Raw genomic sequence first — 14,292 nt, forward strand, 5'->3', positions numbered from 1 at the left:
GGCTGATCGTTTTTCGGCAGCCCCACCCACAGACAATCCCCCTCACAACTTTCCTTTGGCAACATCTGAATGAATCTTTATTAGTGTACAGTGCTTCATGAAACGTACAGTCATGCAGGCAGATTATCAGCTAATTACAGTTTAATGAATGATTTGATGTATCCCCCACATGCTGCTGCAATAATCAAATATGATCCTTTTTTGGATGACATTCATTTTTTCCCATCTCTTCCATCTGAGTTATTTGGACATTCATTTCTAAAAGGCCTCACTTTGGCTTGGATATTTACAGCATTGGTTAAAGCGGTCTGTCGTGCACTAAAAAAACACATTTACATGCAATATGACAGCATTGCACTTCATCAATATACTGCATTTTTTTGTAATATATTGCACAGGAATAAACACACTTACACACCCCTGATTTGTATACTACAGTACATATATCTCTATATCTTTTTCATATTAAAAAGTGCTTTATAACACAGATTATTTCTGCATTAACAGTCAGCAAGTCATACACAACTATTTCGTATGATACAAACATGAAATCATTAAAATGTTTCCCAACAGTTCTAGTGTCCGTAACAGTGCTGCAGCCGATGAAGTGACACTAGCAAAGAGCTGTTTTCTGAGGTCAATTAGAGATTACACCTCCCGTGACCTTTCGTGGCTCAGAACAGGCACAAGAGCTTCCCTTAACTACTCTTTCTCAGTCTGTCGTTTATTTATTAATTAATTAATTTTTTTTTTTTTAAAGTGGTGAGACTTCAGTTGAAATCTGAAGTACAATCCCTTTGATCACAATGATCATCAAGAGGATTTGCAAAGATCCACTGAGGCTGTTTTCAAACCTCTGAATTCAGGTGAAGTACTTGCAGCCAGTAGAATCAATGAGGCATGAGTCGGTGCATTTGAGATGCCCAAAGGACCTGCAGGAGACACAAAAACTGGTTTGTAATACGTGCAATTGATGCGCTGCATTGTCTTACAGTTATCGTGAGTGGACTATTTTTGGAAGATAAGCATACTGACTTATTTCTCAAAGCAGACCCACCATTAGATGAGCTCTTATATTCATACAGTAACACTTACTATACTTACAAAAACTCTCTCTCTGTATTTGTTTGTATCTTTGTCTGCAAACTCCTCCTATACCAACAGAGGCTTGTTTTACAAAGCAGGATTTTGGCTTATCCTTAACTTCAGGGTTAACCCTGTGTTTTGCTTAGGTGGTTCAAAATTAATCTTTTGGCTTTTGTCCTTTTTAAAGCAGCGCTGCATTTAGTGAATCCACATCAGACAATCTGGGTATGTTGAACTTTCTTCGCTGTAGACGACCCAGGAGCTGAGCAACTGAACTTGTCACACATGTGTATTTTAGGCCGCTGAAGGTTCTTAACTATATAAGAAATTATGATGCCATCATAGTCCATAAAAAGGAGTTAAAAACATGTTAAAAAACAAAAAATCTGCATGTGAGCATCTTTATGGCTCACTAATAACATTTTATGTTTTATATTTTTTAAAGTCAGGACTCACAGAAATCCTGGCCTAAATAAAGTACGGCACTGAAAACCCCAAACTGTGCTTTTGCTATGATATAGAAATGAGATATACTGTGTTACGTCACGGGTTTGAGCATATACCAGCTGTGTACAACTTGGACAGTCTATTGCAGGGCTAACAGAGAGAGGCAGGCAACTGTTCACAATCACATTCACACCCAGGGCCAATTTAGAATTGCCAGTTAACCTAATCCGTGCATGTCTCTGGACTGTGGGACGACCCAGAGTAGCTGCAGAGAACATGCAAACTCCATGTAGAAAGGCCCGGCCAGCGGACTGTTTCAAACTGTGCTGCTCACAAAACATGTTTAAATTTCACTACGTCACCCTAACACTGATTACTACACTGCAAGAAGACAAAAGATGATGCAGTAACTAGCTCACTAGTTGCTAACACAGTACAAAATCTGAGATTGAAAACTGAAATCAACGTGAATGTGTGCCAAAAACGTCAGTTTCTCAAATGGCCATGTGAAAATGGCTCCAAATAGTCCGTCCTCACAGAGTCCCATATTAGAAATGCAGTTTTTGACACTTTAATGGATTCATCTTGAGTTATCTGGTCTCTGGAGCAAGTCTAAATGAATGGACTCTACATTTGTGTTCTGAGAGCTGTCTGTGAACATACCCAGGGAGATAAGACTTGCAGGTCTGGTAACCAAAGTCTTTTCCATCGCACTCCTCTATTCCTTCGTGCCTGTAGCCATCTCCACAGTAGGCCCACTTACAGTCTGTCACAAGGGAAAGGAGGTGAGAGACAGCAGGAGGCAGAGGAGGGTAGGGAGAGAGAAGACATTACTAATTTCTTTGGCACTGCAGTCTGCTTCAGTGATGCCAATACAGCATTTTCTTGCTAATTTAATTGAACAGAAGCAGAGAGTAGGGAGAGGATGGCAGCAGAAAAAAGAGGGGGGTTGAGATTAATGAAAGATCAAGGAAAGGTCTCACAGTGCTTACTAGCTTTCATCCTATGCCATGTGGGATCAGACTCTGTGGTGTACTGGAGTTATGCTCTGCAGGGTACCTCATCAGCAGCAAAACCAATCTACTTTACAGTTGGAGACTTTTTTTTTTTTAATTTAGACAAATGAAAAGCAGTTTCAGCTAAATTCACATAAGCTGGATATTTGTAAGAGATAAAGAAAGATAAGCAAATTGGGACATCTTGCATTATATGAGATTTCAACCTCTACAGGCTATTTCTGCAGGTGTGCAAGTTAACAAAGCAAACACGGAACTCACTGAGGCAAGAATCTGTGACAATCTGGTTTCCATCATCACACTCCTCTCCGTGCTGGGCTTGCACCTTTCCATCTCCACACACGCCAACTCTGTCTGGGACTTTCTCAGTAGACTGGTATGGCTGGAAGGGCTAGAAAAATTGAAAGAACAAGCTCCAACTTCCTCTGAGTCTAGTGGTTTGCATGTAAGATATCAAAGCATTGAGGCTAAAGTTGCAGTTTATTTTCTGGAAAGCTTTTGTGTACCATCTACAAAAAACCCCCACTTTCTTCTAGCGCTTTCAGCCTCATACCGTTGCCTTCATCAGTACATATAGTCATACAGTTGACTTGCTGCTGCTCAGTGCTGCAAATGCTTTGAAATTACCTGTATGGGCTTCCATCCATCTTTGTCTTTAAAATAAAGCATCCTCTGATCCTTCCTGAATGCTATTGCATTCTCTTGTTGTAGATGGTCCATCTCCTCCTCACTGTTTACCACAAATATCTTGTGGTGAATATGAAACACACACACACACACACACACACACACACACACACACACACACACACACACACACACACACACACACACACACACACACACACACACACACACACACACTGATCAGTGAAAGCATGCCAATTTAAATACTCAATAACAGTATTGTGACAGGATGTGGTTTTACCGCTGTGACTTTATTTCCACTCCGCCGCTGTGTGTAACTTCCAAAAGGAGCATTATTTGGTCCGAGAGCACCTTCACAATTACAGTGACCCGGTGGACCAGGAAGACCCTTATCCCCCTTTTCCCCTACTAGATAGAGACCTATAAGAAACACATAGTTTACAAAAATAAACTTGGATAACACACAAGCAGCCAGTGGGATACTGCTTCTGATTGGGTCATGTCTGTGAGCTACTATACCTGATGCAGGAGGACCAGGTGGCCCAGGGTGGCCAGTAGGACCTGGAGGTCCGGGAGGGCCCATCAATCCAGTGGCCCCAGTCTGGCCCTTCATACCCTGTGCAAATTATAAAATACCAGAAAGTAGATTACAAAGCAAATATGCAAAAAAAAAAGAAGTGCTAATCAATGGGAACAGCATCAGTGAGTGTGTGTGTGAGGTAAAAGACCCCACTTCACTGGCTATATTTTCCAAAACTGTTTTAAGAACGTTTCTTTTTTTCACCTGTTTGCCTCTCTTCCCCGGACGCCCAGTCGGTCCTCTCTTCCCTGATGTTCCTGGCTCTCCCTTTGGTCCTTTTTCGCCCTTTGAGAGAAGCAAAATTGAGGAATAACTGGATAAAAAGCAAATCTTTCATCTTCTTAAGTCTTTAATTACTCTTACCTTCTGTCCAAGCATCCCAGGCAAACCAATTGAACCCTGTTCAGAGACAGAATGGGAGCTTGTTGTGAGAACACTGACTTTATCATAACATGTATATGAAATACTTAACAGTAATTTATTTGGACTCTGAAACAGCCATACCAAGAAAAAGGTCTGAAATCATTTGAATTTTAAATTTAAAAAAAAGGGAGTGTATCAAACCTTATCGCCTTTTAGGCCTACTGGTCCAGGATCGCCTCGAGCTCCCTTATAAAAAAGAATTGGGGCGAGGGGAGAAAGAGAAAATGTGGATATGACACTTTTTTAGTAAGAGCAGTTAGTTAGAGGATGTGACACAGAACTTGCCTTCTCCCCTTTGTAACCACGTAAACCCTGAAAAGACAGAGTAAGAGACAAGAGTACATCAGAGAGAGAAAGCTTAATAAGAATCAAACAGGTAGTCCTGTAAACATGCCACTAACCTTTATTCCAGGTGGTCCCCTCAGTCCTGGTAATCCCATGAGTCCGGGGTCCCCTTTCTCACCCTGAGAAAAAATACAACTAGATGTATTTCAGGTGTCAGGAGTAAAAAACAAAATGCACCCAAAAATGTGTCTGTGCCTGGAGGAAGAGTCATGACACTTACCTTGGGCCCCTGTGGGCCAGGCCATCCTGGAATTCCTTGTTTGCCTGGCAGGCCTGGAGCTCCAGTACGACCCTACAAAAACATCAATACCAGTAACAGTTTCTCTGCCCGCTTCAGTAAAAGTGATGTGAACACAAAAAGCTGCTCGTCTACTCTAAAACTGCACGAAGAATTTTGCTGCAAACTCATTTAGAGTCCGACCTCCAACTCAGACTCCGCTCTAGAAGCACTGCAAATTACTGGACGGGAATGAAAGCCTAATCAATCTGGGTTCTGGGCAAAAGAGCCAAACATGATAGACAACAGCCGAACATCTCCGTGACACCCGGACAAGCATTGCAGAGCTGCTGCCATGCTAAGCAATGTGCTTTCATTTAACTGCCTTTCATTAAAACCGCAGCCTGTAGAGACTCTACGGACCTGCTGTGTGTGTGTGTGTGTATGTGTGTGGAGTGATTTATCACGAAGAGCAAAGGCACTTAGAGTGATTAAAGTAGAGAAGTAGAGTGCTGGAGAGGCTGGATCAGCAGGACTAGAGTTTGGTACGAGAGCTACTGGAGCAAGGCCAAGGAAAAAGAAATACGGAGAGAGGAAGCCGGAGCAGAGGAGAAAAAAGGAACAGCAAGGTGAGGGGACAACGGGATCAAAGTTTGCTGCAGGACGAGCATCTTCTGGGACTAATGCAGCAGAACCCATTTAGCAGCTGCAGAGGATATTCTGAGCACATCAATAGACAAATCACATCACAGAGCTCCAGGATGCATCCAGGGGGGAGAATAGAGGCAGACAGTGGGGAAAATCCTGATCCCATTACACCAAGGACAAGATGACGAGATGGACCGGAGAGAGTTGAGGAGCACAAGATGTGCAGGAGAGGATGAGCAGCTCACCTTTAACCCTGGACGTCCAATTTCTCCCTGGAGGAGGACAAATGGAGGGGCAGGAGATGGGGTGCTCGTTAGAGCAGAGAAGAGCACAAGGACACACACAAACACAAATGCTTTTACAGAAAACTGCATTAGAGACATAATTCACTCACCCCCACCCCTCAAACAAAACCCTCAAAACACACACACACACACACACACACACCTTCTCTCCCTTTGGTCCTCTTATGCCGGGCAATCCACTATGACCCTGAAAAATGTCACCAGATTTATATAAATCTCACATATCCCATAATGAGCATGGTACATTTGTAGAAAAATCAATACTAAAAAGGTTTGCGCTTGTTTAACAATATGTCCATCTGCTGTCTAAGAATGGTTTTGCTGTCAGGTGGATGCTCTGTGGCTAAATCGGGCTGAATTGCTTTTAGAGAATGATTTTGTGCAGCAGCTTATTTATTTATTTATTTATTTAGAAGTAAAGCCTTACCTCTGGGCCAGTCGGACCTGGAGGTCCCGGAGGTCCAGGCGGACATCCTGGTATCACAGGCTTTGGTTTTATCTGCACCTCCCCTCCGAAAACACTCGGCTCCAACAGGCTGTTGCTGTCCTTCATTCGATCAGTAAACACACAATCAGAGAGAAAGTTCTTTTTAAGTCAGTGGCCTACATCGGGCAGGTAGGGGAGGCTGTATAGAAACAGGTGTGTTTGTGAAGACGTACAGGGCTGACCCTCTTCCAAAGCTGAGGCGGAGAAGGGAAGAGTGGTGGTGGAGGAGGTGACATGAGACAACAGGGGTCAAACCTCATCGGCTCGGCCAGGAACCTGAAGCCTGAGAGGAAAAAAGAGAGCAGTGCGCATCAAATGGAGTGGAACATGCACACACACACACACACACACGCAAAGCTGGACTTACCTGAGCGGGCTGAGAGGATGGCGTCCATATAGGAGTGATGAGATGAGGCCCACGCAGGAGACAGAAGGATGAGAAAGGTAACTGCAATATTCTCCAGGTCCATGCTGCTGGATTACTTTTCCTAAAACGCACACAGGGCAGCCGATTATACACACAGTACACTCTATTTCTGTTCCCTGAGCTTACTGCAGTAGTTGGCACCTGTCACTTTTCCTTATTCCCTCTTGAGGGTGTCACTATTTCATCACTTCAGTCCACTAAAGCCTCTCTCTCTCTCTCTCCTTATAGCATCATAAACTTGTTGCAGCTCCACACTGCAGCAGATTTAAACACCGCTGTAATTCCAGCCATGCACCACCACTACCACCATCACCTACCCACCCTCTGTGCCAGAATTAGACAGAGGGGAGGCCACTGCTTGTCAACAATAGTAAGATTCATTCACACAAACCATTTTAACACGCTCACACTGCATGCGGTCAATGCAGGTCAATAACAGGAGGGAGAGAGAGAAAGAGGGTGGCTTTGCATAAAGATGCTGATAAAGGCTCACGTGTCACTCCATATCACATCGTCACTGGCGCTCACTTCTTCTTCTCGCAGCCTATTGATTAAACAGTACATGCTGTCGAAACGACACCACAGCCCTAAACCACTAATAAATGTCATCCCGTGGATTTCATTTGCGCGATCTCTTTACCTTCAGCTCGAAATTGCGCCGCACTTGTTGTAGACACGCCGTCCGGCGCTCCTTTCGTCTAAATGAGATGCGCGCTGTGCAGTCCCGAGTACTGTGGCTCCTCTGACATTTGTGTAGCCAATCTGGAGAGCTAATAAATCCGATCCACTTATCGACCCGCTTCTTCACCGCCGGTCAATAACAACACAATTGCAGCTCAGAGGACCGTTTGTTTTTTCTCTTGGCGCTCCTCAGAGCCCATCAGAGAGAGAAGCCACTGAGTGGAGCAGACACGGCGGTGTGCTGTTCAGCTCCCAGCGGGCGTGGATCGCGGGACCATTTACTGTTGTGTCATCTGGATCGGGTTCAGGACAGCTGGCCGCATAACGCAATTTAAGTTTGCGCGTGCCTGCACTGGCCTGGCACGTTCTGCGTCCTCAGTGGTGAGCTCTTTATTGGAGTAATGGCGCCCTCTGCTGGATACCTTTGTCCGTTTAATAAAATAAAACAAAACAAAATAAAATAAAATAAAATAAAATAAAATAAAATAAAATAAAATAAAATAAAATAAAATAAAATAAAATAAAATAAAGTTTCACTAACAGCTGATTGATCGAGCCTATTGGTGATAATTGTTTGTAACGTGGATTTTATCTTTATCTTTTTTACCAATTAACACTTTGGTTGTCCGATTAAATTGCACTATTTTGTATATAAAGATGAAAAATAAGACGCAATGCTGCTTCGGATACTGCAGGAAATATGTTATGTGTTAATAAAAACTTTTATTTGGATGTTTTTTTTATTTGGATGCCAGACACGAGTAAGCAACTCGTGTCTGGCTGCACTTCATCCACCCTGCCAGATGTGAAAGCAAGCTCAAAGATTACAAAGGAAAATAGACAGCTAGACAAATAGGGCCTGGTGCAAGACACTTTACCAGACTTGCAATCTGTTAGAGCAGGTGCCTGTCTAGTAAGTGGTGGAGCGGGTGGCCAAGATTTTCCATAATGGATAGCAGATAGTTCAATGATCTCCTCACCACCACATCTTCAAAAGTGTCCAATTTGCAGTCAATCACAGAGCCAGCCTTTGTGATTAGTATATTCAGTCATTTGGTGTCACTAGCTCTGATGCTGCTCCCCCAGTAAGGTACACCGTACTCACCACAACTAACTGATAAAAAATCTCTCATTTTTTGCTGCACCCAGTGAAGTATGTAAACTTCCTTAGGAATAGATCCTGATCATCCATTGCCTGTGGGGGTGGTTGTCTGATCCACATAGTTTGGGAGGAGAAAGGAGAAAAGGGCAAAATCACTGATAGTAATCAGGATGTGCAGTGATAATGAGCAGTGTGTGATGGAGGAGCCAGCAGAGGACTGCTGGAGGATAGACACCTGCTGGACAAACTTAACTCATTTGCTCTCCCCGCTCACTTTTATCCGTCTGTAATCTTAAACCCAGAGGATTCAGGATAGCTGTTGGCTGTTGGTGCAAAGTAATTTGTCCTTCAAAACTATATGCTCTATGAATATATTATTAGTGTCTCAATCTAAAATTTTGTCTGCTAGAATCCTAGTGCTGTGTGGTGAAGCCAAACATATTAAAAACAAAGCAGTGCTTCAAGAAAATAAATGGCAACCTTAAAAAATCACACCAGCTGTGTTTTTATGCAAAAATTTAATATAAGATTAACTAAACACTACAAGGTCAAAGTCAATGGTGTTTGGCAAATGTAAAATAGCATGCTAACTCAGTATAAAGAATGAGGCCTGTTAAAGTAATCTAAGCACTTTACATTGTTCCTTATTCTCTTATCTTTTTAAAAATACAACAGCAATCTATTTGTTGACCATACTATCCATAAAAAACACAGAACAGAAACAAAAACAGAAATGAATTCAGTGAAAGTAAAGAGCAGCACTGTAACGATCGAAGTCTGTAACACCCAGTGGTTTGAAAAGATGATTAAAAACCTCTTACACAAAGCCTGCCCAAATTGATACATCTAAACAGAAAACACTTATGTGTTAACAGAAAACAAAGTTCTAACAATGTTCCACACAAGCATCGATCAGCAGTAGTTTATGCGCCTCATAAGCTTCTTTTAAATAGTCTATAATATCCTTTCTCTCTTTTTTCTTTCTGATGCCACTGAAGATCATCTTGGTGCCTGGAATGTACTTTTTTGGATTTTCTGTGTCTTCATCCCATACAATATCTAAAAAAGAAAACACAATAATTAAATTAATTCTTTGAGATTAAAATCGGTGAATCGGAGAAGAATGCTGGCTACTGTGCTACCTGTTCAGGCCTGCTGCTCTGGCCATCAGGTATGGGAAACATATCCTTTCTTAATATTATAGCAGAAATATACACACTACTGAGCACTCCAAGGGAAAACTCCCATAAATTCCAGTACAGAAGAGTTAAAATGCAGATTACAATTCACATTCAAAGCTCTACTGAAATTTATAAGATTATGAAGGTTTGTTCTGTCAGGATGTTGAATATGAAGACGATGAAGACTGCGGAGGAGATTTGTGGATGTAGTGAGGACATGCAGGGGGATGGCATAAAAGAAAAATGATGCTGAGGGATAGAATGAGATGGAGGCAGATGATTCACTGTAGCGACCCCTAAAGGGAGCAGCTGAAGATGAAGAAATAGTTCTTAGAGGATAGATTGATTATGATTGACTTTTTCACAGAAGAAGCTAGCACTGGCTTATTCACTCCGCTTTAATTTTCCACCAATCTGATTTGCATCTTTTCACATAGAAAAGACTCAGACACAAAGCTTCACAAAGCTGAGATGCATGGAGATCAATCAATCTGTCAGTCTAACCAAGGTGAGTTCTGCACAGCAATGGTACCTGTATCAATGTTGGCCTGTGTATAGGAGTAGCCAGGTGCTTGCCCTGTCTGCCTTCCAAACAGTCCCCACAGGTTGGGCCCCACCTTGTGGCTCTCCCCCTTTCCCACTGTGCGGCACTGGGAGCATTTCTGCACAAACACTTTCTTTCCTTTCTTGACATCCCCCATTACCAGTGGCTGGGAGGAGACACAAGCGAAGTGTGCAACCTGGAATGAGTCACACCCAAACTAGTAACATATGAAGCGAGTGGAAATATACTACACAAATATTTACATGTAACAGTAGCCCAGAGTCAAAAAAATCACTCACCAACTTCCAGGCTGTTAATGCACAAGTTATGAAATGTGGAACAAGATGTTCTGGGAACAAAAACATGTAAAAAAACAAAAAAACAAAACAAAAAAAAGAAGTTTAAAAGAAAAAAAAAACTAAAATAGTTATTTAACAGGAAGATTGACTCGCTTTTGCTAAAAAGTCAAAGTGAGAAAAGATTTATGCCATCATTTATCCTCCAAAAAGACACATAAAAAACAAATAAATGAACAGTTAATAAACAAAAGGGAAAACTTGCAGATATTGGACTGTGGCTGAAATACCTCTGGACAGAAGTTCAGTGTTTAGCTTCAGCTTCAGCGTTGCGCCGGATAGTTTTTAAGCTCAGAAAGTAAGATCTCAAATTTATAATGGGGGTGGTTGACTATGCAGTGGTTCAGTAGGACATTCATTCAGTACAATGATTGGCCACTAGAGGGAGACCAAACACAACCAAGGTGGTCACATTTTCCCTCAGTCTGGAGTAACAAAATCAGTGTCACCATTTTCAGAATCATTCCAGTGAATCAAGAAAGGTGTGAATGAATTTTTAACCGGTGGATGACATAAAGAGTTTAATCTAACAAAGTGATAGTGCCCGCAGTACAGGATGCACAGTACTAAGGAAACAGTGGGAGTGTGTGACTTTTCTGTGTGCTTAATGTTTTATGTGTTAACTTCCCTGCTTTACTCTGTAATACTAACAGTAATGCAATTGTCTGCTCGAACTTAAGAAATTACATTAATTGAATAAAGATTTTAAAGAAACACAACTGCCTTGCTTTAATGTGGACTTCCTTCCCTATAAGCCTTCTGTTTTGTAAGATAACTCTTTAAAGTGTTAGATAGACTTACAAAGTATAAATTTTCCTTTTGATAAACACCTCTATGAAATCTATTTTTACAGTGATCCCCACTTGCAGTTTGAAGGTTCATCTGCAGGTTAAAATGCATTTGTCACCATTATGCAACCATAATGGATTTATAAACACAGCTCCTCATTTTCATCTGTTAAAAACCACACTGTCCAGGCCAGCCAACAGATTTTTTTATTTGTTGTGTTATCCAGCTAAGGCTCTAATGCAAAGGGTGTAAAACTGGCTACGGGATAGCCATACTTTCTTTAATGCTATTGCAAGTTATGTTTATTTACTTTTTCTCAAAGTATTTTCTATCTCACATCTGCATCTACAACCAGCTTAGAAAGCAGTTAACCCCACACTTACACTGAATCCAGAGGAAAACCCAACAAAGTCCCTGAGAAGGTTTGAATTCTTGCAGTGAGGTGACAGCGCTAACCTCCACATCAACCTAGCCACTGATATACAAAACACTGAATACAAAATGTCAGAAGGTTTTTTTTAAAACTATCTCATGATATTGCACCAATCACCAGTATTCTAACCTCTTTGGCCATTGAAATAGTACATATTACCCTGATATACCCCCACTACTGACAGAGTACGTACATATATAGTTGGTGGTTTCCAGGACACGAGGAGTTTATTTACACGCCACTATAGGAAGACAAGGAAGCATATTTTCTTTATTAAATATATATTTACTGGAATTATTATGAAAAAAGTGAATAAATTTTCAAACTAGAGGCTGAGCAGAAAGATCACAGTGGCCACTTTGATTGGGTTTTTGTCTCCCCCTTGTGGTTTATCACTGAACTGCAGGGTCACATGCCGTAAAGTTGCTCCTGTATCGGCAGGGTTTCAGTGGATGCCGGGTGCTAACATAGTTAACTGCAAGGTTAAAAAAAAATTCAACAATAAAATGATTTTTCCAAAGAAGTACTGAAAAGCAAAACTGATGAAAAAAAATTTAAACAATGTCTGAGATAATCACAGCATTAGCTGGAGGAATGGACCACCATCACAGGATATTAATGTTTGTGTAAATCAGTTTTATTCCCAATGGCACAGCCCACTGACACTCCTTTGGATCAGGACGGAACAGTTTGTGATTGCAGGGCTGAGGTTTAAACATTGCTCATGACCGTTGCTAGGTCAACTGTGCAAAGTCAAGTCAGATGTAAGAGAAAAATTTCTGTGACTTAGTATGAAATATGAAAATTTGCTTTCCATCACAATATGTGTAACTTTATTTAAAGAGACATACAAGATTTTCCTCAAATGTTTCACTTTAAGCACTTGTTTATACAGTAAAATAAAGAAATGTTGATATTTACATCCTACAGAGCCCTATAGACAAAAATCACTATTTACTCTTTTTTTCTTCCAGCTCTGTTTCTTCATCTGAGGTAGTTGTTGAATCAAAGTTTTCAGCCCTGTAGGAACAAAGCACACTGTTTGCAAATGCACAATGGGACACCCATCCCTTCTCAGGAGTGCACCCGAGGTTGAAGATAGATAAACCATTAAGAACATCATTTACCTACCAGTGCAAGCCAGTGTTTAATAACTGTTCAATGGCAACAGTCCTCAGAAGCTTCCAGTAGGGACTATTCCTCTCAAATCTTTGAGACAGCACTTGGTTCGGTGCTCGTCTGATGCTCGGGCACTCTGCACACACTCGAATTGCCACCCAGGATCTTCCAAACCTCTGGGGCAGGTTGGGAGAGGAGTTTGGTGTCCTTTCATCACTGGGATGACTCTGTCTCCCAAAGCGCAATGGCATGTTGGCGTGCTGGTGGAGGGGTTTGACAGTGGGCGGATAGAACCTGACGATGGTCGGGAGGCTGAATTTGCTGGTGGTGGGAGCCACGTGTATATTGAAGCTCTCGAGATCTAAGCTCCTGTGGATTTTATTTTTAGTCTAGAAACAAGAGATCAGATGAAATATAATGCACTGTTTCAGTAGTTTTGCAAGCCAAACAATTGCTGGTTCACTACTGGGTCAAGGGCATTTTTTTCTCACATTCATTAATTAAAAAAATTTTTTTGTTCACAGCAAAAGCAATCATTAGTTGCCACCACAGGTTATGCTCATACCCCATATTTTTCTGCAAAAAAGTGAAACAATGTCTGCAAAAGCTAATTTTGGAGAGCCCAAGATGATCTATTTGAGTTGCCTTTTTTAAAATCTGCTCAGCTATTCATTTAACAATCTTGTACATCAGCTAAAATTACCATATGGTTAAATTTTTAAGCTCAAGAAATTGAAGATTATTTGAGGTTTTCACACTTTAACCAATTTCTGAAATGTTAAATCAGTTCACAAAACATGTTTTACTCATTTACTAACAAGTTATGGGTCTAATTATTTCTTACCTCTTGGTGCGGCTGTTTCCTCACAGAATATGTGCCGTCATTGCTGCTGAGCAAGTTTTTACCGCTGCGGACCGATTTCCCAAAGACGTGTACATCAGACCCTCCAAGACCCCGCAGCATCAGGAGCGCAGACAGTATCATTGTTACCAACATATTAACAACCATATTTCACAACTTCTCTGAGCAGCCTGAGGACATATGGTTACCACAGTGTCTGCAGGTATTAAAGGTCCCTGAAAGCATGCGTCACTGGCGGTGTGTGATGAAGACAGTCAAACACATGCACATACATCTTCAGCCTAATTTAACAGGAGGAAATTCCTGACCCTACTAATTATCCTTCTCTGAAGGATATGTTTGAGGAGGTATGTATGTCCTAATTAGGCTGCTGAATGAACCAGTCAGTGTGTTTTCGGTTTAGTTTGGTTGAAAGCAGGAAGTTGACAGGAAGCAAAAACAGGTGTTCAACAAAGATACCACATATCACATTTTTAGCATCACAATTTGATTTACAGTGAGCCAGAACAAAACATTCATTTTTGTAAGGATTTCTTGTAAGTTTTCTTTACAGTGTAACTAAAATGTTTACATTTACGTGCATGTAAATAACCATG

At 41.4% G+C, this 14,292-nt stretch overlaps 2 protein-coding genes and 1 pseudogene across 2 annotated transcripts; all 3 read right to left on the minus strand.

Moving 5' to 3' along the window:
* Window positions 1-59: 59 nt before the first annotated feature.
* On the minus strand, window positions 60-7,676 carry LOC101471647 (uncharacterized). Its single transcript, XM_004547861.2, has 18 exons — window positions 7,270-7,676; window positions 6,570-6,690; window positions 6,376-6,485; window positions 6,143-6,262; window positions 5,858-5,902; window positions 5,656-5,682; window positions 4,766-4,837; window positions 4,602-4,664; window positions 4,486-4,512; window positions 4,342-4,386; window positions 4,141-4,176; window positions 3,982-4,062; window positions 3,717-3,813; window positions 3,478-3,617; window positions 3,177-3,296; window positions 2,811-2,940; window positions 2,197-2,299; window positions 60-932 (listed from the first exon to the last, which is right to left on the minus strand). Exons 2-18 carry the CDS (start codon window positions 6,670-6,672, stop codon window positions 863-865), a joined length of 1,389 nt encoding a protein of 462 aa, XP_004547918.2. The 5' UTR covers window positions 6,673-6,690; window positions 7,270-7,676; the 3' UTR covers window positions 60-862.
* A 1,622-nt stretch (window positions 7,677-9,298) lies between these two features.
* LOC101472417 (cytochrome c iso-1/iso-2 pseudogene) lies at window positions 9,299-10,294 on the minus strand (annotated as a pseudogene).
* A 2,260-nt stretch (window positions 10,295-12,554) lies between these two features.
* npvf (neuropeptide VF precursor) lies at window positions 12,555-13,851 on the minus strand. Its single transcript, XM_076879553.1, has 3 exons — window positions 13,679-13,851; window positions 12,847-13,223; window positions 12,555-12,735 (listed from the first exon to the last, which is right to left on the minus strand). Exons 1-3 carry the CDS (start codon window positions 13,841-13,843, stop codon window positions 12,666-12,668), a joined length of 612 nt encoding a protein of 203 aa, XP_076735668.1. The 5' UTR covers window positions 13,844-13,851; the 3' UTR covers window positions 12,555-12,665.
* Window positions 13,852-14,292: the final 441 nt, after the last annotated feature.

This window comes from Maylandia zebra, linkage group LG22 (assembly GCF_041146795.1).
Source record: "Maylandia zebra isolate NMK-2024a linkage group LG22, Mzebra_GT3a, whole genome shotgun sequence".
Lineage (NCBI taxonomy): Eukaryota > Metazoa > Chordata > Actinopteri > Cichliformes > Cichlidae > Maylandia > Maylandia zebra.